The sequence below is a fragment of the Eufriesea mexicana genome, unplaced genomic scaffold, assembly GCF_001483705.2.
Source record: "Eufriesea mexicana isolate 0111107269 unplaced genomic scaffold, ASM148370v2 scaffold124, whole genome shotgun sequence".
NCBI lineage: Eukaryota > Metazoa > Arthropoda > Insecta > Hymenoptera > Apidae > Eufriesea > Eufriesea mexicana.
Window position 1 is genome coordinate 1,807,399 of NW_016908357.1, and position 23,741 is coordinate 1,831,139.

The 23,741-nt window shown below is 40.6% G+C and overlaps 4 protein-coding genes across 5 annotated transcripts; all 4 read left to right on the top strand.

Annotated features, from left to right (window-relative positions):
- Window positions 1-382: 382 nt before the first annotated feature.
- On the top strand, window positions 383-2,498 carry LOC108555405 (odorant receptor 46a-like). The gene is made up of 5 exons (XM_017911032.1): window positions 383-744; window positions 1,085-1,429; window positions 1,521-1,725; window positions 1,815-1,970; window positions 2,445-2,498. Exons 1-5 carry the CDS (start codon window positions 383-385, stop codon window positions 2,496-2,498), a joined length of 1,122 nt encoding a protein of 373 aa, XP_017766521.1.
- A 5,137-nt stretch (window positions 2,499-7,635) lies between these two features.
- Window positions 7,636-9,145, top strand: LOC108555406 (putative odorant receptor 92a). Its single transcript, XM_017911033.1, has 5 exons — window positions 7,636-7,997; window positions 8,059-8,397; window positions 8,478-8,679; window positions 8,753-8,908; window positions 9,095-9,145. The coding sequence occupies exons 1-5, from the start codon at window positions 7,636-7,638 to the stop codon at window positions 9,143-9,145; spliced, it is 1,110 nt and encodes a 369-aa protein (XP_017766522.1).
- Window positions 9,146-10,533: 1,388 nt separating this feature from the next.
- On the top strand, window positions 10,534-14,216 carry LOC108555539 (odorant receptor Or1). The gene is made up of 6 exons (XM_017911233.1): window positions 10,534-10,895; window positions 11,957-12,346; window positions 12,427-12,631; window positions 12,815-12,974; window positions 13,806-14,004; window positions 14,148-14,216. Exons 1-5 carry the CDS (start codon window positions 10,534-10,536, stop codon window positions 13,853-13,855), a joined length of 1,167 nt encoding a protein of 388 aa, XP_017766722.1. The 3' UTR covers window positions 13,856-14,004; window positions 14,148-14,216.
- A 28-nt stretch (window positions 14,217-14,244) lies between these two features.
- On the top strand, window positions 14,245-21,328 carry Tm2 (tropomyosin 2). 2 transcript variants are annotated; one of them, XM_017911234.1, is made up of 7 exons: window positions 14,245-14,378; window positions 16,636-16,926; window positions 17,233-17,366; window positions 17,436-17,624; window positions 17,716-17,791; window positions 17,865-17,997; window positions 20,947-21,328. In XM_017911234.1, the coding sequence occupies exons 2-7, from the start codon at window positions 16,687-16,689 to the stop codon at window positions 21,027-21,029; spliced, it is 855 nt and encodes a 284-aa protein (XP_017766723.1). In that variant the 5' UTR covers window positions 14,245-14,378; window positions 16,636-16,686; the 3' UTR covers window positions 21,030-21,328. The 2 variants fall into 2 exon arrangements, with proteins under 2 accessions (XP_017766723.1, XP_017766724.1); XM_017911235.1 differs by lacking the exon at window positions 14,245-14,378 and adding an exon at window positions 15,234-15,368.
- Window positions 21,329-23,741: the final 2,413 nt, after the last annotated feature.

A 23,741-nucleotide genomic window follows, 5' to 3' on the forward strand; every position in this document is an offset into this window, starting at 1 on the left:
ACGATAATGATACGCTTCGTGCATATTAGGGTGGACAAAAGTGGACGATAGCTTTCTCATGTAATGAGAGCTTTCTATAGGTATCGTTCTCCAAAGTTACAATCTATCCACGGTAGCCAGTGTTTTGTAAAATTTCGCCGAGACATCGATACGCGAGTAAAAAGTTCCTTCTTGATAGAAGCATATCGTCTGATTCACGCGCACATAAATATCATCTTAGACCGACTTTTTACGCGAAAGAACAAGAAATAATAACCGAGAAACAGAGAAATAAGAAATATCGGCCACCCGATCGAAGAAAGTATAATTCTCCTTTATTTACCTGCTAAAGTATCCACGAATTTTTCTCTTTCTCCGTACTATATCTCGTAACGACTAAAAAATGAGCATTCTGCAGCCAGCTTTTAAAATACTGACCATTTGCGGATGTTGGATGCCAGTCTCGTGTCGAGCAGTGTACGCCAAGGCTCTGTACAACCTGTACACTACGTTGGTGCTGTTTCTGCTCTACGTTTTCTGCATCTCACAGTTGTTGAACGTGATACTGAACGTGAGGATGGTGGACGAGCTGAGCGACAGCTTCTACATGTTCATCGCGTCCTTTCTCGCCTGCTGCAAAATCGTGGCGCTTCTGATCAACCGCAAAGCGATTAGAACGCTGAGTAAGAAGCTCGAGGAAGAGCCTTGCAAGCCCACGAATGTACAGGAGCTCGTCATCCAACGGCAATTCGATCAGAGCATCGGGTAAACGAACGCTACGTAGAAGAAGATGTTAAAGACAGGCCATTTTTGGCATCGTCTGTGGATAGAAAATTCCTTCAGGACCTCGAAATTACGCATTTACAGGCGATGCCAAGAATGGCACATTTTTGACATCCTCTTGCCAATCGCATTCGCGAGACGTCGTTCTCTCTTGACTTTTAATCGTCGCAAATTATCACGGAGTAGTTGAAAAGAGCGCGGATCAAAGCCTACAATTTATTTAATCGTTTAAATCATTCGCAGCATCTCAGAAAGAACAACAGAGCTGTCCGACTTAGACGATTTAATGACGAGAGACGAACTCTAGGTACAGGGGTTGATGTTACAGGTCAATCACAATTTGGTACACGATTGTGGTGGAGTTCACGGTTCTCTGTATGATTCTATGCTCGTTTGTCACCGACTTTGCTAACCGGAAGCTGACATACCGAGCCTGGCTGCCTTTCAACTACTCCCTGCCGAATTACTACTATGTCACGTATTTTCATCAGATCGTGGCTCTGATCGGCACGTCGCTTGTGAACGTGGCATGCGACGTGATCGTTTGCGGACTGTTCGTTCACATGTGCAGCCAGCTAGAAATCTTGAAGCACCGATTAAAGGGAATCGTGGAGGAAACGAAGCCGGACATCGGGAGGATCGTGCGTTTCCACGATTATCTCTACGGGTTAGTTACATTCCTTTCGAGGCTCTCGTTTCTTTCCTCATTCGAAAATTTTCTCAAATATACGTTGAGTGCGCGTTGCGTGGAGAAACAGATACGCTTCGACGGTACTGCAGAAGTTTAAGGAGGTAATAGGCATCCAACTGCTGTCGAGCACCCTGGTAGTGTGCTTTATCTTCTACGAATTGGCGAACGCGCCGCTAATGAGCTCCAGGTTCCTGCAATTCGTCCTCTATCTGATCTGCATGATGACGCAGATCTTCTTTTACTGCTGGTACGGCGATCAGCTGAAAGTAAAGGTAAATTTCATCGCGTTAACTTTGCGAGATCGAAAAGAGTGGAGCGTGGATGATGATTCTTTGTCATTCGATAATTCGCGCAAGCACAGAGCGTGGAGGTGGTGGATGCGATTTTCGAAATGGACTGGCTATGTCTCGATATAAGCAGCAGGAAGAGTTTGCTGAACATAGCGAGGAGAGCGATCATTCCCATCGAGCTCACCTGTGCCTACATCTTTACGATGAGTTTGAAGACCGTCGTGAGCGTTAGTAGAAAAATTGAAAAGCATATACGAGATGCTCGTTCGATAAATTAACCCTTTGCACTCGACGATTGTTTGGCTAGAGAAGAGTAGAAATTCAAAGATTCTCTACTAAAATACAGACGATACCTTTTTCACCAGTAACTACAGAATTGTGTAATAACAGAATTGTAGAATTATTTGATTTCGATACCTCGCACACTATTACATTAAATTTGATATATTAATTAATACCGATCTTGCCAATTTTATGAAATGGTGACTGAAAGTCACCTCTCGAGTGCAAAGGGTTAATTAGCTCCGTGGAAGGGCAGATGGAAATTTATTTTAAACCGGAAAACATAAATTCGATATCGATGAAACGTTTGAAGGAACGAATTTAATCGCTTTTGGCTCGTAAGCGTCTCGTATACGCACGTATGCATATAAGTATTAGATGAACTTGAATAATTCACAATTGTACAACGTTGCTTGCAGATATTGAAAATGTCGTATTCGACGTACAATTTGCTTCAGAGAACGAACGCATAGCGAGGTAAAATCCGATCTGTCCGTAAGTCGATACCTGTAACGAAATATCTTCGAATTAAAAACGTCGAGCATCGAAGCTTGGAAATTTTTAGCGTTGAAAATCGCGAAAACGACTTAAATAACGAGATTAAAGAAGAAGAGCCGGAAGAAGCGTACAATTTTCGTGTTGAAAGTAGGAAAATAGAAGTTAATTTTCCCCGAGATTTATTCCGCGTGTCAGGCTATCTTCTTTCGTTCGAAAGAGGAAAGAGCAAGATGAAAAAGATGCTCGAAACAAACGAGAAATTCGCCTCGAATTCGTGCTTGCTGTTCGTCAAACATTTATTCCGTCTGATTCATATATACGTTGGCTAAACAACGACGGGAAACGATGTAATTTAAAGACTGGAAATAAATAATGTCAAGGGAGTTTTCCCGAGAAATTTTCCGTGCATGTGTCCGAAATAACAATAACAGAGTAGTCCCTACGGCAGAGGGAGAGTTGACAATCTCATAGGTACTTATTTATTTCAGTAATCGCGAGGAATATCGATGTTCTTTGATCCTACGTTGCTATACACGTTTAAATACGTTATTCGCATTTCGTCGATCCATTTCTCCGACTCGTGGAATTTCCAGTTGGTCGTGATGCCATGGCAATAGGAAAGTAGTCCCAGCGTGGCAGAGCACACGGTCGTTGAGGAAAATTTGCGATTAAATCGTCGATTCAATCTGGACGGTGATCGGAATCATGGAACGCGAAGAAGGGAAATAGTGGAGAACAAAGAATCGAGAGAAATTAACGATGAACTCGATGGGAATGATATATTACCTCTTGACAGCGTGCGCTTGTTGGAGGCTTCCTATGCTTTCGCCAATGAAAAGCTACGTGTACACCGTTTACTATTGCTACGCGATGTTATCGGTATTCGGTACGATGTTCCGTGCAATCGTGGATTCGTTGCTGAACGTGAAAACCGAGGACGAGTTCTGCGAAAATTTTTATTTAACCCTGTCATGGGTCGCTTCCTGTTGCAAGATATACAGCATGATGACCGGAAATAAAAATATTGTTATAACCAACATGGAAAGTAAGCCCTTCCAACCGGAAAGCACGGAAGAGATAGAGATTCGAAAGAAACGCAACGAAAAGGTCAGGTGAATATTTTACCTAATACGATTAATTACTTTCTAATAAATATCCTAACCTTTATTTTATATTACCGCCGTACTTTCCACCGTCTAGGCAATTTTGTCTATCTTTTCCGAATATTACGTCAAGGGAGGAAACAGGAATTTCCACCGTGACCGGGATCGAAAGAATGGAAATTTCCTGTTTTCCATCTCCTTTTTTCGTTTCAGGCTTTAGGAACGACTCTTGAAATATTAAAATAAAATTCTGTAAAACAATACGCGTGACTAATTCGAAACTAATTTCTCTTTACCTCGGGGTATTTGTTGGAAACTCTTTTATTATTCCTATCGTAGCAAATTTTTCGCACGAACAGGAAGCGTTTGAACCGAGATAACTGTGCGAATCAGGAATATTTAGTCTAGAACAATCGGTGGTGCGGTTGTAATGTCATTGGGTGGTCTGCCGAAGGTTGGAAATTACAAGCTAATGTATTAATGTATGGAATGTGGTTACCATGCAACTATACCACTATTAACTGTACATACCTTCGTTTACTTGCAACATGTCAGTAGTCTATCCATCGGTGCTATGGCACACGTCGCCTGCGACAGCTTCATCTGTGCCCTGTTGATGTATGTCTCTAGCCAGGTAAATATCTTCGAATATCGTCTGAAAAGGAAAAAACCAAACGAGAATAAGTGCACGAAGATGTGCGTCCGTTATCACGATCTTATATATAGGTATGGTGTCACGTGTTTGCACGTTTCATTCTTCTCTTGCCTCCTTAACCGAGCTAAGCGTCCAGCTTTACGATTCCTCCATCTTTTGCAAACCGTTCGGACGTTTAAAACGGACTTAATCTACGAAAATATCGATTAATCTATGAAAACGTCCGCAGAGCGTTGAAATTGCAAAAGACGAACTCGGTTAAGGAGTTGACAGTTTCAAAACATTACCGATTCATGCGCCGATGAAACGATTCCAGAATCGCCACGGTGATAAACGAAGAGTTTAAAATGGTGATTTTGGTTCAGTTCGGTGTGAGCATGCTAGTAATACGTGCATCAACCTTTACATGTTATTGAAAACGAAAATCCCGACCGAGAGAATGATACAATTATCGATTTTCAGTTTCTGAACATTAATGCAAATATTTGCTCACTGCTGGTACAGGAACGAAGTCAGGGAATTGGTATTTGGCCCCGATGAAAACGAGGGATCTTTCGATTATAATATCCTTTTTCTAACCTTGCCTTTTACGTTCAGAGCCTCCATGCTTCATTATCGAACTCGATTGGCCTCGCCTCGACGGAACGACTAAATCCAATCTGTTAATGATCATGATGCGTTCCACGTACCCCATCGAAATGACTAGCATTCACGCGATAACGTTGTCTCTCGAGTCGTTTGTAAACGTTAGTTTGAAAACCACTAATTTCCTTTCTTCCTTATTTATTTATCTTTATCTTTAATCCGTGTTCTTTTCGCGTTCCAACTTATGGGAATGGAGAAAAGAAACAAACATTTTGCAGACTTGATTCGATGGTGAACGATAATTTCAAAATGATCACGACTATTCGTTCGGTGAGCTTCTTTGCTCGGAGATGTTCGTTTCCTTCATCTTCTTCGAAGATGGTGGAGGTGCTGCTACCATCCTTTGGGGCTGGCGTTGATGACTCGTGCTGCTGCTGGCCACTGAGCTCGTAGGTTGGCTGGGACGAGGTCTTCTTGTTGATCCGACCTTTGTCCATTGCTCTTTGCTGTCTTCGGACGCTGTTGGATTTTTCTCCGGGGCTGTGGCGGTTTCCGTAGTCCTAGGTGCCACGGTCGGCTGCTCGGCACGGCTGGTCGGCGAGGGACGAGGATTTCCCCCGTTATTCTTCGCCCTTTCTTCCTCGAGCTGCTTCGAGAGAAGCTTTACTGTTTCATTCAGGTTTTCGATGATTTGCACCAATTCATCGTATTTCGGCTGTGCGGATTTCCCGCTTGCTTCTGGTGTCTGGCTGGTGACTGATGGCCTTTTTGTTGGCGCCATAATGGGCAGCTTCAGTGGCGGTGATATTAATGGTTTCTATTTCACAATTAGGTTTGGCACTGGTTTTGCAGCTATTTTCCTTTCCTCTTTGATGGTGTTGTTTACGCGGGCATTTATTTTATTTATCCGCTTCTCTGATAATCCTTTTACTTTAATTATTTCTATCACTTTGTCTATGACACTTCCACTGTTTATGTCATTCCTTGATGTTATTATTAAATTATTATCCGCCGTGGCTGAGGGATTATTCCCTTGTATTCTTCGTGTACTGTCTATTTCTTGAACTTGTACCACTACACAAGAAAAGTTTTCACTCTCGGTATAGTGCAGGTATACTCGCTTCAGTAAGGGCTTCGACTCTGGAGGAGGATCGGTCTGTACGTCCGTCACCTTCGGAGGTCAAGGCAAAAGTGAGCAGGCCCTTGCCTTAGACACTGGGGATGCTATTGGAAGGACGGGAAGTTATATATATATAGGAACTGAGAGTTTTCCGAGGACTCGCGGGATAGTCCTCGAAGGCGGAATCCATCTAGTGGCGAGTGCGAGAATGATGGTCGCTACACGACAAACCAAAGAGTCGTAATACGAATGGAAAGGTCTACCTGTCGCTAAACCTATCCCTTTCGATTCTTCCGAGGGAACACGTTTCGCAGATGTACTTACCGATGAATATAGCATACACGGTAATAAACTCTAGAAACACTCTAATCCGCTAATAACACCGATAATATTTAAATACCGACTTCGTGGTAGAAGAAAGGATCTCGTCTCTTATCTCTCTCGTAAGAAGAAATTCGTAGGCATGCGTGCTTCGTGCCCCGCGACAAATTTTCCTTTCGCCTTTTCCCTCTTTTCTCCACGAAATTACACGAAACCTTCGTAAAATCCACGTCCGCCTCGAATGTACAAACGTTTTCGCATAGCCACCGTGCTTGCAATTCGTGTCTCGAATAGCACTCGAAACGCGACACTTCACAAATTTCATCGTCTCGCACACGAGAGATTCAGTTCCCACCTTGTTTGTTAAAAATGTAATCGCATAAGGATGCATCGTGGCTACTCGTGTGGTTTGATTCGCTAAATCCATCGTTGGAAACCGCACAAATGGTATACACGCAACCGAGGACGTATGGTGAGCATAGTTATATCTCCTTCGTTTCTTAATCACGATAATAACGAGACTGAAAGGTAACAGAAATAAGTAACAGTGTTTCGATGCTGTGAGTAACGAGAATGGTGTATAACAGAAAGGTAAAGCCATGATTTCGATTACGATCAAGGGTGAGGAAGTATTTTGTTAACAACGTGTACGCTACGTCGAACTCACGACAGATAAAGAAGATTTTGGACCACGCGATAATAAGTTAATAAGCAAATTCGTTTATAGACAGGGTGATTGCGTTGTCTTTACGTCTATTCCCGCGTTTTCCATGTTTTCTTTCTTCCACGAGGTCATTTGTGCGACTACATCCAGTTGCAGGTTGAACGTAACTATTCGCATAAATAACACACTCGACTATGTTTAGTTCCTTAGTGGAGCATCTATATTTCAACGTAATGAAGGAGAGCCGCAGGAAGCTAGCCGGATAACTAGAAATATAGAACAACGTTCGTGAGGCGGAATGACATAATCGATGATAAGATATACATGGTGTTATTAGGCAATTTTTAAAAATGCAACATTTGCATCGCGTTGCCTTATTGATACGTCCTAGGTAACTACGACAATTGCACGGGGATAAATTTCAAGATCGAGCTGTTGTATCTGAGAGAATATAATATCATTGTCTCCTGAGCATTAGTAGAATCGAATGTCACGGGTACCAGAGTTTTCGCGTAACAACTGACAATTACCAAAGCTGACAGGACTGCATCGAACTGGATATCCATCTTTTCTCTTCTACCAAGACCTGTTTTCAATCTCTTGCTCGACCAATAAAATAAAAATTCAATCGGAGGTGATCAAAGAGTAGATGAAATAAGCCGCAATGCTCATATTACGATGGACGTTAAAACTTTTCATTGCTAGTGGATATCATCCGCCGCTCGCGTCAAATTGTCCGAAGAAACGATTTCTGTACAACATTTACATGGTTGTCGTAATATCGTTTATATGGACCTTCGTTGCAACGCTAATTTTCGACGCTATTTACAACGTGGGAAATCAAAATGATCTGTGCGAAAATATCGGCGTAACTATCACGACCTTCATCACAAGCTTGAAAATGCTTAACTTAGCCGTTAAACGAAAAACTATCGAAAGCCTGTTGAACATTCTCGAACATGGGCCATTCATGCCAGTCGACGCGAAGGATAAGAAAATTTTCACGAAATTCGAAAAACAAGTCGAGTAAGTGTCTCCCTCTTTTTCACCACCATAGGAATAATGCCATTGGTCTCTTCTTTTACAGAAAACTCACGATCCTTTACACGGTACAAATTATGAGCTACGTGGCTTGCACCCTTGTTGTAACGGCGATTAATTTTAAATATCAAAAATTACCGCATCGCGTGTGGTTACCATTCGACTGTACTTCCTCGTGGCTTTTATATTCTCTAATCGTGCTTCATCAGATCATCAGCATAACGGTCACGTGTATCGCTATCATTGTTTCCGACACTCTATTTGCCGGACTGTTGCTTCATATTTGTTGTCAATTCGAATTGCTCGAGCATCGTCTGAAGAATATCGAAGGGGACAAGATAGGGAAGTTGAAACGCTGTGCTCGTCATCACAAATTAATATACAGGTTTGTCTAAATAGAGTAGCGAACTAGCGAAATAACTTACAGGAACAAAATTGAAATGATATCAGCTTGGATTATTTCAGTTACAGCAAAAAGGTGAACGATTTGTTCAGCGCGATAATGTGTCTCCAATTTGTAGCAAGTGCAAGCGGGATGTGCTTCAACCTCTATCGAATGACGCAAGTCAAGGTAGGCTCTCAGACGATAGATGCTTTAATATACATTCTCTGCGGGTTGGTTCAATCGTTTTTCTTTTGTTGGCACGGCGACATTGCGAAATCCAAGGTACGTAATTACTAGCCATCGAGTTACCTTCCATGTCCTAGAAGAATATCTCGTGGAATTTTTATCTCCGTAGAGCCTCGAGATTCCTAATATAATATTTCACAGTAATTGGCCAGTTATGAGCAAGGACGCTAAAAGGATTCTCTTGATCATTATGACACGTTCGTTAATACCTGTCCAAATTACCAGTGCATACGTTTTACCCATGGACCTGGAATCCTTCAAAGGTGTTGGTATCCGTTACGTGTCAAATGTCATTTTTGACATTTCTCCGAGCCAGTCATTTTCAAGCGTTTATCCGAAGCCATGAATTTTCGTATCGTTGTCGAATAAATTTCTCACTCCTCATTTTTCAGAACGAAATTGTCTCGTCACGCATTACAAATTATATTTTGTAAATTATCGTCTGTTACAGTTGATAAAAGCAATTTACTCGGCGTACAACATGCTGCAACAAACAAAATAACCATAGTAAATGAACGATTGAAGAACCACGTTCTTCTTGGATTTCTTATCACTTGATGGAAGCATGAGAATAAGGGAAGAAGGAAAGAGTAATTGAAATCTAGCGGTAAATTATGTAGCGTTCAGATGTAATAAATTTAGAATATTCGAGTGAGGTTTAAAAACTTAATATCGACGGTATCGCAAATAATTTTTATAATCCTTACACAAAGATTTTTAAACGATTTTAGCGCAACTTCTAATCACTGATCGTCAGCTGAGCATATTGCGAGCCTGATACTGGAATTTTTCTATCGAATTGTTCGCGGAGCGAAGATTGCTATTCGAACCAAGTACCAAACTTTAAATATACGTGAAATTAGATTAAATAAGTAGTATTCCAGTATTCGCCGATATCGTTGCTCTAAATAAATTCCCCACACTGCTTTCTACTTACTACTACATAGTCGAACCGCGTAAATTCAGACACATACCCATTATAATTGCCTTCCTGCTAGCTTTTATCTTCATGGTTGAAACTGAACGAAAGAACTCTACTCGAAAATTTTCATTTTCTACTCTACGATGCTATTCGTAGAACGCGAAGGACTTTACCTTTCGTTAATTCTTTTTCCTCGCTCGCAAATCGAGAGTTTCTGAAATTGACATGATCGTTGAACAAACACGCACTACACGCAAAATTGCATCGCAAGCGTCTACCTTCAACGACTGGTAAAAGCAAACTCGAGGCGACTCATGCCCTACGGTTTATTCTTTATTCATTTTCGTAGAGGGGAAACGGAGAATAGTCGGTGGTTCATTATTTATTTCCAGTACAAATTCAACCCTTTCTTCGTGTACCGACTTTATATTTTGCTTTCTACCGACGTAAGATGAAACGGTGTCTCTTTATGAAAGCTGGAAGAAGCACTATTCAATCGACTTTGGGGATAATTTGCTTTCGTTCACGTGGATTCTATCTAAGCGCAACTTTTAATCCCGGAAATAATTATCTTTTCTATATCCGAATAATAACCGTACGTGTACAGAGTGCGCGTATGGGTGTAATAATAATAATTCCGATCTGATGGTTGGAAGAAAAAGTCGATAGGAACGAAAAGAGCTGGTCAAGCCGAAGGAGAACAGTGCACAGTCGAAGAACGCTACTTCGAGATCAAGGAACTTTGATAAAACTTTATTAGGCGTAATTGTACTTCGTATTCGCACAATCACATTTTTACCATTAGCTTTTTTAATTGAAAGAATTAAATGAAGAAAGAAGGAAAACCTATAACGATCTTGACGATATTTTTACAAGATTCTCTTGTTTCTTCGCCCGAATTCTTTGGAGGAAAATTTATGTAAGATTTTTGAGAACGTTTGGATTAGAGAGTGGTAAGATAAAGGGACATGCACAAACTTCCCCTGTCTTTTGCTCTGCTCACCTACTGCGGCTACTGGAGACCAACAAAATGGCCGTCTTCATCGCTTAAATATCACCTGTACAATGTTTACTCGGTGTTCATGATTTTACTACTGCATTCTTTCTCGATCTGTATCTGTATAGATTCTTTAATCAGCAAGAATTTGAAAACCATGACTGACAAATTTTCCCTTGGCATCTCGGTGTTTGCTGTCTGTCTCAAAGTGGCCAATCTGTTCCTGCAACGAGGAAAAATTATAAACGTGATGAATATCTTGTTAAAGGAGAATTTCATTCCGAGGGACAAGCAGGAAAATATTATCCAACGGAGAAACGACAACTACGTTAGGTCTCGATTCACATAACCGTTTGAGTCTTAAGCAGCGCGGTCGTGTTGTTTAGATTTTACGTCGAGGAAACCCAGCACGTTCCGAGCATTGTGGACAACTGACGGTGCGTCCCGACTGTCGAAGTCGCGCGCTCGGATTTACTGACTCAAGTATATCACGCAGCTCTTTCTCAACAAGGAGCTATAATAATTTCAATAATATTGTAAATAATATATTTTACAATAGGTACAATACTATAATAATAGTGCAATAATACGTTACAAGATAAAACATTTTGTATTTCATTGTTATCTTGTCGATAATTTTTATCGAACAAAACTTGAGATATTTAGAAACTTACAGTACGCATATGTAGTAATACAGATGCATTTCATAAAATAAGGAATTATAAATTAAAAATATTTTTATGTTGTGAACAAACAATTTAAATGGAGAGTAATACCTATAATTTGTAACATGGTGTTTATCAACAAATATTGGATGAATTCCTTTTTTACATTGCACACAAATTAACCCTTTGCACTCGACGACTTTTTCGTTACAGAAAAATAGTGATTCGAAGACTCTGTCATAGAGTCGACGAAATTTTTAAAATGGTAAATGAGAAATCATATGCAAATTAAGACGTAGAATTATTTTTCTTCGACATTCCACACATCGCTAGGTAATTTTATATTTGATATATTAATTAACGTCGATCTGTAGAATTTGATTAAATGGTGACTGAGAGGTCACCTTTCGAGTGCAAAGGGTTAAATGTGATCTTTTTATTGCATTTTTGGTGCTGCATTAAGTACAAGAAGCGCTATCGCGCCGATTGGTATACGTCGACGAAAAATAAACGAAGCGCTATCGCGCCGTTTGGGGTACACATAACGTAAAATAAAAGAAGCGCTATCGCGCTGCTTGGGTCATTTCGTACTCACTTATCGTTGGAGAAAGTTCGGGATTCTTCGACAGTGTTTTTCCAAAACCCTCTGCGACTCAAACGGATAAGAAGATCGTTTCATGAAACGTGCTCGTATCTCTACGTAGATCATTACTCGCGTGTTTGTTACAGAAAACTAACGATATACTGCGATGTCCTAAACAAATCAGCAGTGATCTTTGCGACAGTGCTACAATACAAAAAGCTCATAAGTACGAGGACGTTACCCCTGTCTGATTGGGTGCCATATGACTTGTCTTCGGATGAACTGTACACGATATCCTTGTTGTATCAAACGATTTGTCTATTGATCTGTGCAAACACCAGCGTAGGCCACGAAACCCTAATCTCGGGCCTGATGATACAAGTTGGCGCGCAATTCGAGATATTTTGTCATCGTGCTCAAAATTTCTCCTCTTTGTTGGTGGCAACGGGAAACAACAGCGTGTCTAGGCAGAATTTGAAGACAAGATATCGAAAAATTATTAGGAACTTGGTTCGACATCACCTCGAAGTTTACGAGTAATTAAACATTCAGCATTTTCCATTGAATCGTGTGATTTTTCAATATTGCATTTCGCTGCGTTACGATTTGATTCCAGATTCGTTGAAACAGTAAACACCGTGTTCCAATACATGATTTTCCTACAGTTTTCCATAAGCTCGCTGGTAATGTGTCTGAGCATCTACAAAATTTCTACGATAAATCCGTTTAGTATGAACTTCGTCTGGAGCGGTTCCTATTTATGCTGTATACTTATGCAAGTGTATTTATACTGCTGGTTTGGAAACGAGTTGACGTTGAAGGTTGGCACTGTCTTTCGTTTCTATCCGATCGTTACATGTTCGAGTACATTAGCACTAATAGAAATTCGCGCAGTGGTGGAAATCATATTTTCGTTCGTATCGTCAGTACCTATATTTCTGTAAGCCCACAGGCACAGCAAGAAATAACGATTTTCTCTAATACCTTTTCGTAACTGTTTGCAGAGCAACAAAGTAAGCGATGCTATTTACGAAATGGACTGGACAGCACTTCCTGCTCACGTAGTAAAGGACTTATTATTGATCATAGTCAGATGTAGGAGACCTGCCAGAATGACCAGTGGTCACCTGGTTATTTTATCTGCGAATTCTTTCATGACAGTGAGTAGAATTCAAACATCTCCGAGTATTAATACCAAAGATTATCGCAATTCTAACGAGCGTGCACTCTAGATCATGAAAATGACGTACTCTTCGTATAACCTCCTGTCAAACACCACGAACAAGTAAGAGACTTCGTTGTTATCTATTCAATTATTACTGACCACACGAACGGATTGTATATCGTACCTCTTTGAAGTTATTTTATAAGTATTTATGTATCCTTTATAATATCCAGCATTATCATACGACACTTTCATTTATGTATCCATCACGAATACAATTGAGCAATAAAATTGCAAGAATCGTGACAAAGAGTTAGCATACTTTCTATTTTATGAAATAAGGGAAACAAAGTTGGAATAAACGTAGTAAACCTTTCGTAAATGAGGAATTCCGTGAACATCGTAATGGACGGTGCGAGTTAAATTACAATATAACAAAGTTACGATATAAAAATTTTCGCGGCAACATTTACGTTCTCCGTCTAACGATCTCTCAATTTTTCGGAAACTCGCTCGCGCCGTGACTGAGCCTGGTTGGGTTATTAAAGCAGATATTTTAAGCACCGAATTCTCAACAGCGACATTTCTATCCGACCAGAACGTATTTGCATAATTTTATTTATCGAAAAGAAATTCGATTAATTTATTTTATTCGATGCGAGAACAAAGCGACAAGGAAGATTTGGAAAACTCGAAAGGGGTAAACAGGATGAACATCGGCTCCTTCGCCATCATTGGTAACATTATATTTACGGGTTTTTTTCAAGGTTGGTTACGCTATAGCTACCGAGCAAGACGTTTATTGTTTCTAACCGTCTGATTGTAGCTAGTTAAAAGCTCCTATTCGATGTATAACGCGCTACAAAACACTCGAAAATAGCAACGAACGACGTGATGGGCCACGGTCGGATCACCGGGGACCTTTATCGAGCGCTTTCATCCCAATTTTCGTCCCAACGCCGTACAGTACATATGCCTTAATAATAACGCGATTATAATAAGCTTAATCGTAATTTCTATAAGAATAAGGTAAACACAAGTAGATAAGATATATCGAGATAGTAGATAATAAGACATATGTGGAAGGTTGGAAGAGTGTTTAAAACGATATGTCATAGCTCATTTCGATTTCCGTTCCTTTCGTAATTTGAAATCGATCTGTAAACTCGAAGATCGCTGGATCCAGCTAACATATTCGAATTGGAAGGTGAGAGAAATTTTCGAGGAGGCGCGAGCAGAAAATAAACGTGCAGGGCCCCACCCCCGTAGAACTTTCTGTGGCGGTCCATTTTTGGGCTCCCCACCTTCGGCTTCGCCTCGATTACCGCGTCTTCGACGAAGAAGAAGCTTTTCGAAGCACCCTCGGGACACTCGACTCGCGCCACTCTACTCGCTCGGGTTAGGTAAGTGAATTAACACGAAGATTCTTTCCCGACCATCGCTTTTCTTCTATTACTCTGGCTGTTGTCTTCGCTTCGTTTCCGCAGCTCGATCAGCTTGTTCGATAAATTCCGCGATCGCGACGCGAGTGTGAAAGAAAGAAAGAAAGAGAGGAAGGATGTGGATGATCGTGTGAGTGAGATTTCCAATCGTGAAGTATTTATCATGAAGACAAGACTACGATGCAAGATTCCAAGATTTCTCAACTTCGACGATGGAACCTCGCGAAGGAAGTCTAGTTCGACTAATCGCTCATTTTTGTTCCCACGAAGATGAATGACGCTACTAATGGAGTTGCTTCGTCGACTAACAAGCTTCAGCTTCGAAAATCTTTGCTTTGCCACGAGACAGTGCTACCGATTGGAAAATCATGGCAGAGAAGCCTTCGACTCGAAGGTTTTAAACGATCCTCTCTGCTTTGACGATGCTTGTAAGTAGCGTTAATCCTGTAACATCGCTTAACGTTAACGAGCGTAGTCCTTGGAAATAGAAAACATGCGTTTTTATTTCACGAGATTTTTCCTCGATCATGATATATCGCGCAACGAAGACATTTCAAGTGACAACGGGAAAAGATGAAATATCGTGGTCCACTTCGCGGCAAAAATAAACCGGTTGCCATCATCGAATCGGTTCGTTTACATGTTCTATTTTCAACCGCTAACGTTCGCGTAGCGAATCCGCCGACCAGCGTATTCTCAAATGTTAAGCTCGATGTACTGTTTCGCATCGATCGATCGGCGTTACTGATAACACGATAATTCCGTATCGATGTTAAACGTCACGCGGTTCACGCGATTAAAGCTTAGCAATGATCGAAATGCTTGCAGGAAGATGAACGTATGAAATAGGAGGAACCAGAACGCTTTTGCGACATATTAACCGCTGCCAATTAACAACAGCACAGCTAACGCTTCAAGAATTTGCTTTTGGACTTAACATAACGCAATGTCGTAAGTAGCATTCGCATAACGATCTATCTACGCGATTAACCCTTCGAGCGCCATCAAAGTCCCCCTAACGAATATCTAACTATGCCTGTTTGCGATTAAATAATCCAAGGAATCCGCTATTATTATTAACCCATCGAGGATCTGTTTCGTGATGTCATTTTGGCATTAATGGGTAACCAGATGCCAAAACCTTCCAGGTGCTGCTATTAATATCCGGAAAAGAGGTCGAACATTGCCATTCAGCTACCGCACGATCGATTTAATTCGGTATAATCCCGCGGATTCCGTAATCTCGGCTTCATTCAAGTATATCCACGGTGTTAATAAATCGGTTCTTTACGATCTATATTTTACGCGAGAAATACGAACGCGATCGCGATGGACGGTGCGTTTGTACCTATCTACGAACAGAACTCTCCTTTATCGTTGCGATCGGAGAAAAAGTGGAGGGAAGTTAAACGAAGAGTACCACGGCTCGCTCGAGACATCCTAAAAACCGAATATATGGAATCGAATGGCGAGATCGCGAGATCGCGAGGTGGCGACGATGATTTCGTAAATGCTATTAATACGCGGCAGTTAGATCGAATGTCGGTCGTCGGTGGCGGCCAAGTAAAGCCCGTTCTTCTGGGTTACGCTCGTGCTTTTTGGCCTCCTCGCCTCGCGGCCTCACTAACGCCGGCCGCCATCCTCTCTTCGCCGTTCCGCGCATATTTATAGAGCCTGCCCTATGGATGCTATTTTCGTAGACGCGCCGATGTGCCCCGTTCCTCGTCATCGCGAAGCCGGACGGTATCATCCACCGGATTATCACTCGCACGACTCACTGGGATCGTGAAAATATGCAAGCCTCTCCGTCTAACCTACCGTGTACTTTATTCGGATACGGGATCGTCTATTTTCAGGGTTAAAACGATGACGACTCGCGCGTGATGAACCGTGCAGCTTTCGAGTAGGCGTAAAGGATACTTATACGACGGACAATTATCGCGACGTTGAGGAAGAACAGACCGCTCGAGATGGCCCACCTTTACCCTAAATTCGTAATATCGTTTCGTTTGTCGGAAATAAGAAAAAATAGTTTGCCCCCTGAAATAGACGCTGTTAACGTACGATTCCACTAACGCTGGACAGAGGAAATTTATGCTGGTCCATCGAATTGTCACACAACGATTGCCATGTACCCGAATGTCTAACGCCTAATCAGACGGCTCTAAATGATATTGATCGATCGATCGCTAAACGAAAGGGAAATGGACAATTTCAGCAAACTCGATAGTTTCTTGAAGGAAGCCGGCAAAAGAAAAAGGCCGCCACCATGGACGCGATCAAGAAGAAGATGCAAGCGATGAAGCTTGAGAAGGACAACGCGATGGATAAAGCCGATGCCTGCGAAGGACAGGCGAAGGAGGCGAATATGCGAGCGGATAAGGTGAACGAAGAGGTGAGCGAATTGCAGAAGAAGCTTGCCCAGGTAGAGGGCGATCTCGAGGCCAATAAACAAGCTCTGGAACAGGCCAACAAGGATCTCGAAGAAAAGGAAAAAGCTTTGACCAACGTGAGTAACCTTCGCACCGTTTCCGTTACCCTGTTAGCTATCAAAATTTCACTCTAACTGTCATTGCTCCAGTTTATCTTGGACTGGGTCCAAAGTCTAAGTCAATTTTTCCCCGGGCAATTTTATTTCGTATTTATATCGTGATTCCTTCGTTTTAAGATCCATGACTCATTACGATGTGATTTTATACTGGCAATGGCGCTCCGTAACTAGGAGGATCATCTGCTTCGCCCTATTCTCCCTGCTCCTTCTCTCTTGAGAGAGAGCAACAAGGGTCAATGAGTCACGGGAGCTTTCTAATTTCAGGCTGAATCCGAGGTTGCCGCTCTGAACCGGAAAGTGCAACTGATCGAGGAGGATTTGGAAAGATCCGAAGAACGTTTAAACACCGCCACCGCCAAGCTGGCCGAAGCTTCTCAAGCTGCTGACGAATCCAGCCGGTAAATGTCAAAGAGAACAATCGTAGAATGTCACGAGTTATGGAATTATGCTAACGAACGTAATTGCAGTATGTGCAAAGTATTGGAAAACCGTGCACAGCAGGATGAAGAGAGGATGGATCAACTGACGAACCAACTGAAGGAGGCGCGTCTTCTTGCTGAGGACGCTGATGGAAAATCGGACGAAGTATCGCGAAAGCTGGCCTTCGTTGAAGATGAGCTGGAAGTCGCCGAGGATCGAGTCAAATCCGGTGAAGCGTGAGTACTTCCTCCTTATCCAGCGTAATTCGTCGATAATCCTCTCTGCCTAACGTGTTCTGTCTAATGCCATTCCTCGCGATTGATACAGCAAGATCATGGAGCTGGAAGAGGAACTTAAAGTCGTGGGTAACAGCTTGAAATCGTTGGAGGTATCCGAAGAGAAGGTGAGTTTGTCGTCATCTTCGATGTTTGCAAATGAATTCGAATAATATAATTTAGCTGACTGTATGTGATTAGGCTAATCAAAGAGTCGAGGAATTTAAACGCCAGCTTAAAACCCTAACGGTGAAACTAAAGGAGGCCGAGGCCCGCGCTGAGTTCGCTGAGAAAACTGTTAAGAAGCTCCAGAAGGAGGTTGACAGGCTCGAAGGTAAGCTTGCGATATTTTCCCCTTCTTTTAACACCTTCTCCATTTGTGATTTATACGTTGAAATGATAAATAAACAGCGCCGTTTCACGAATAAGGGATTTATTTTTCTTTTCCGTCAAATATTTGCCACTTTGTTGCTGCAGATTGCCCTCGGAGTACTTTCTACCGTATGCGAACGTATGTCTGACGTAACTTGGCAAAGTGACAACGAAGCTTCCGTTCTACCGTTCCAATGGGATGGAACCAAAGACTCGTAGTCAATTTGCCAACCTCGAACAACGTCAAACGCATTTTGGTAGATGCTGCACGCGTCGTGAGATGATTCATTTTTACGAATATCGCGTTACCCCGATGATTCAGTCTATCTGGGTCGTTGGGCTGAATATTTCCAAGACTTTTTGATATTCAAAAAAGAAATATCCACTTTTACTAGCACAAATTGCTTTATAGTTGCAGAGATTGCAAAGGTAGTTGTTCGTTAATAGATATCCGCGTTAATGACCGACACTTCATCGTGCAACACAACTGATTTTCTTTACAGACGTATTGCACCAGCAGAAGGAGAAACGCAAAACGATTTGCGAAGAATTGGACAAGACATTCTCTGAGCTTTCTGGCTACTAAAAAAAAAAAGCTAAAATATCACTCGTTTCAAATTTTCTCGTTTATTCCTATACACGAAACATTTCTATAGCCGTTTCTGTCTCGTTATCCTGTCCGTTTCAAGGATACTTTACCGCTTTAGCTGTTCTTTTTTCTTTTCTGCTCCAAAAGCTTCCAAAATTGGGCGTATTTTTGATCCTCGTTGCGACGAATTCTTTTTACCGCGAAATCCCTCTAAACGAAGACGTTAAAAATGCATTTTATGTTTTTCTGCTTTTTTCTTGTGTTTACAGATTCATTTTTTTTTCATCGATCATCGCTCATCTTCAAAGATCTGTTCGTTCGACTTAATTTTCTTGTAATGTCCTTTCTTTTTTTCCCCCCTTAATTTGCTATTCGATCGTTGTCCTTTCAATCGTCCGATTTGGGAACGCTTTGCTTAGTTTTCTCTTTATGTTATAAAAATAGATTAATTAGTATTTATCGTTCACATTGTCTATTAATATACGCGAACACTTCTTTTAACACCTTCTCCATTTGTGATTTATACGTTGAAATGATAAATAAACAGCGCCGTTTCACGAATAAGGGATTTATTTTTCTTTTCCGTCAAATATTTGCCACTTTGTTGCTGCAGATTGCCCTCGGAGTACTTTCTACCGTATGCGAACGTATGTCTGACGTAACTTGGCAAAGTGACAACGAAGCTTCCGTTCTACCGTTCCAATGGGATGGAACCAAAGACTCGTAGTCAATTTGCCAACCTCGAACAACGTCAAACGCATTTTGGTAGATGCTGCACGCGTCGTGAGATGATTCATTTTTACGAATATCGCGTTACCCCGATGATTCAGTCTATCTGGGTCGTTGGGCTGAATATTTCCAAGACTTTTTGATATTCAAAAAAGAAATATCCACTTTTACTAGCACAAATTGCTTTATAGTTGCAGAGATTGCAAAGGTAGTTGTTCGTTAATAGATATCCGCGTTAATGACCGACACTTCATCGTGCAACACAACTGATTTTCTTTACAGACGTATTGCACCAGCAGAAGGAGAAACGCAAAACGATTTGCGAAGAATTGGACAAGACATTCTCTGAGCTTTCTGGCTACTAAAAAAAAAAAGCTAAAATATCACTCGTTTCAAATTTTCTCGTTTATTCCTATACACGAAACATTTCTATAGCCGTTTCTGTCTCGTTATCCTGTCCGTTTCAAGGATACTTTACCGCTTTAGCTGTTCTTTTTTCTTTTCTGCTCCAAAAGCTTCCAAAATTGGGCGTATTTTTGATCCTCGTTGCGACGAATTCTTTTTACCGCGAAATCCCTCTAAACGAAGACGTTAAAAATGCATTTTATGTTTTTCTGCTTTTTTCTTGTGTTTACAGATTCATTTTTTTTTCATCGATCATCGCTCATCTTCAAAGATCTGTTCGTTCGACTTAATTTTCTTGTAATGTCCTTTCTTTTTTTCCCCCCTTAATTTGCTATTCGATCGTTGTCCTTTCAATCGTCCGATTTGGGAACGCTTTGCTTAGTTTTCTCTTTATGTTATAAAAATAGATTAATTAGTATTTATCGTTCACATTGTCTATTAATATACGCGAACACGAACACGCGAGCACACAAGGCGCTTAACAGAATAAAATTAAGAAAAAAAAAAAAAAAAAGCTTCGCACGTTTATGTGGGCCGTCGTACGTCAGGTACATTTGCCAACCCTCGCAAAACTGTTTGCCTTACACTCGTGCAAAGGTATACTACACCTCACGATTCTTGCATGCTTCGAGTAAACTGATAAAGTATTAACGCTTCGTTTAATGTTTGCTTTTACACGATGCTTTTTGTGTACAGTTTTAAATCGTACAAACACACCGAAATACACCACGTTGTACGACATTCTTAAATTTTGACCAGGCTACAAAGTGTGCTTTTTCTGTTTCTTTCTTCTTTTTCTTTTTTTCTTTTTTTTTTCTTAGGACAAATGTCACTACATCGAAACATTTCCATGTAATAATGTCTTTTTGCCTAGGGTTTAACCATTCCTTTCATAGCGAACAAACGATGATATCTACGTTCACGTTAATTCCAAACTGGGACTTTAGGTTCATTAAAACGAGTAGTGTACCGATCCGTGCTTGACCGGTAAACGAAAGCTCGTTAAACCGAGTTACTCGAAACGTCTGCAATTCTGAACGAATTGCGACTGTTTACCGGGCAAACGCATAAAACTCAAGTAGAAAATACGTAGGACCGTTATTGATTAGTTGTAAAAAGAGTCGTGATAAAGAAATATGAAGAGGGGAAAATATGAAAGAAATTCAAGCATCTTATGAAATTTTCCAGACGAATTGGGCATCAACAAGGACAGATACAAGTCGCTCGCTGACGAGATGGACTCCACGTTCGCTGAATTGGCAGGATACTAAGTTATTTCGTCCTTTTATGCTTCCTATAATAATTACAATGTCAGGCATGGAGATGGAACTACAATGTTTCGCATAAAGGACTCTAAAACACGACCAGTCGTTGCACGATCAGCGAAAGAAGCACGGGTTGAGGACAGATCGCCGGAAATCGGATATTATTTGTCTAATTATACGACGATACCGCGACGAAGATGGTCAATGTATGGAGATCCGTAAGGAATTTTACTCTGTTACACTGTTGTACGAAATATTACACAAGACCCAATAAACTGCTGTAATGTGGTATGCGTTACTAATTACAAGAGCTTTTAGTAGATTTCGATTGGAAAACTACTTCTACCTTTCGCAGGATTCGTTTCTCTCTATCTCTATCTCTATCTATATCTCTATCTCGCTATACGTGGGAAGTTTAATAAAAAGCATCGACGACATGTTCCAGGGAAGGGAGGTGAGTATCGAAAATGAAATAATTACAAAATACACCACGATAAAAAAAGAATTCTTGATATTCCTCACTTATACGTACCGGGGATAAATTGTATCGGATTTCTTTTCCTTTTTTCAGTATAGAAAGTATCGTGACATATTTTTATAGAGGCACAGTTATATGAGATGTTTATTAGTCACCAAGGTACTTATTAAATGTACACTGAACGTATAAATGTACACCGAATGGCATATCAATTCAGGAGTGCTGTCTTGTACTATATTTCCGAAAGTCATGAGATTAATTATATGCACGTTCTCTTATCTACTATTTACATTTGATAATCATTTTGAAACGTCATTTCGCGTAATTGTGCATAATCTTTATACAATATTAGTCTATTTCAGCGGTCCGCGAATTCTCGGGACCACTTTATTTTGATGAATGCACGCATCTATTTAGACACGTCTGACACCCCACAGAAACTTAACACTTAGTTAAAACTCAAGCATGCAACAAACAAAAATATACAATTTCGCCTACGAAACACGAGTAATATCTACAAAACGAGAAAAAGTAAAAATAGAAAAGAATAGCGCACACATCCAAAACACGAATATCATATAACACTCTCTCTCTCTCTCTCTCTCTTTCTTTTTCTCGCTCGCTCTCTCTCTCTCTATCTCTCTTTCTATACATATATATATATATATGTATACATATATACATATATTTACGTATACATATATATATATATACACATACACATATACGTGTACGAGAAAACTGTAACAATCAAAAACAACAGATATGACAATGCAAATGTTCTGTAAATGTTCAGAAAATCTCTTTCACGTAACTATTTTCGTCGCTATAACTGCGTATCACATCGTGGCATATCCATTATCTTAATTAAAAAACGACAGAGTTAAAAGTATCTTCTGACATGTGCTTCATGCGTAGGCCACTCGAACATGCTTTTCCATAAAACTTCATTGGCATTGGTTCGAATGAAATGTTTTAAGAGAAGCGGCGTTTAAACGCTTAATATCCGACTAACAAAGGACAGTACGGTTTAATACAAATTTATGGTTCGAATGACCGATTAAAATTGGCTAGTTAACAATAACGTAAACGATGTACCGATGATTTGAATCTAACATCAGGGTATGCAACTATCCTGCGATTTCTAGTAATGCCCTTGATCTAAAAGAATTCCTTTGATTCGTAGCGTACCATTTAGCGAGTAAAATTCCGATAAGATAAATAAGGGTGGACTTGTACGAAATTATCGAAAGTTGTAGTACGGTTTGAAAAAGAAGCGGTACCCTAACTTCACGAGTGATAAATCAGTTCGATTTCTCTAGCGACCAGGTTATCGGTGTCGAATTGTTTTCGTCGTGATTTCCCCTTGTAACATTAAAACGTTAATGTTACTAAAGTTTTGGCAACACGTTGTCCGCGAATCGCAGAAACGAGGCTAAAAAGAATGGTACCTCGACACGTACGGCGGTAACACGCGCCGACTGAAGTACCACCTCGTTTAATCGACATTCGAGACGTTTTTCCCTCTAATATAATAAATAATGTACTGCAAAAACTATAAAACCTACCACGGTATTTTACCTAATGTACAATTCTCATTATCTATAGATAACGTTATCAAAAACATTAGACTATTTGGTGTATCGATTGCACGCAACATCATGACCGCTCTGTGACATTTTACAATAGTGAAACGAATAGGAGTACGGTAAAGGAAACTTTTTTCCAATGCCTCGGATACACATTCGCACAGTACGAACCGATGTAATTTGCGCGCGGTAAATGTCTGAAACAGATGAAAATACGTGACACAGGTACGTGCTATATTCGTGAAACGAAATATCGATTTCCACTCGAATTAAACGCAACTCTAATGCATCATGAGACGGACAGACAGATAAAAACATTGACGTTTATCAAAAAACAGAACTCGCAGCGAAATTTATGACGAAGAATTCAAACACAGTGAAAAATATTTTCATCATTTGACGTAACGTGTCAATGTTATTTAATACTAATCCAGCTTAATAATACTTACAAAATACTCTGTACAAGTGGATAAAAAGAAGAGAGAGAAAAAAAAAAAAAACAGGAAAACACTGCATCAAATGCATTGTCACCGCGTGCCAAATATTTCTGGGACCATGAGGACTCGCTGAGATAAGTCCCATCGTGTTTTCAATGTATTTTACACAATAATAATGATGATAATAATCATAATAATAATAATAATAATAATA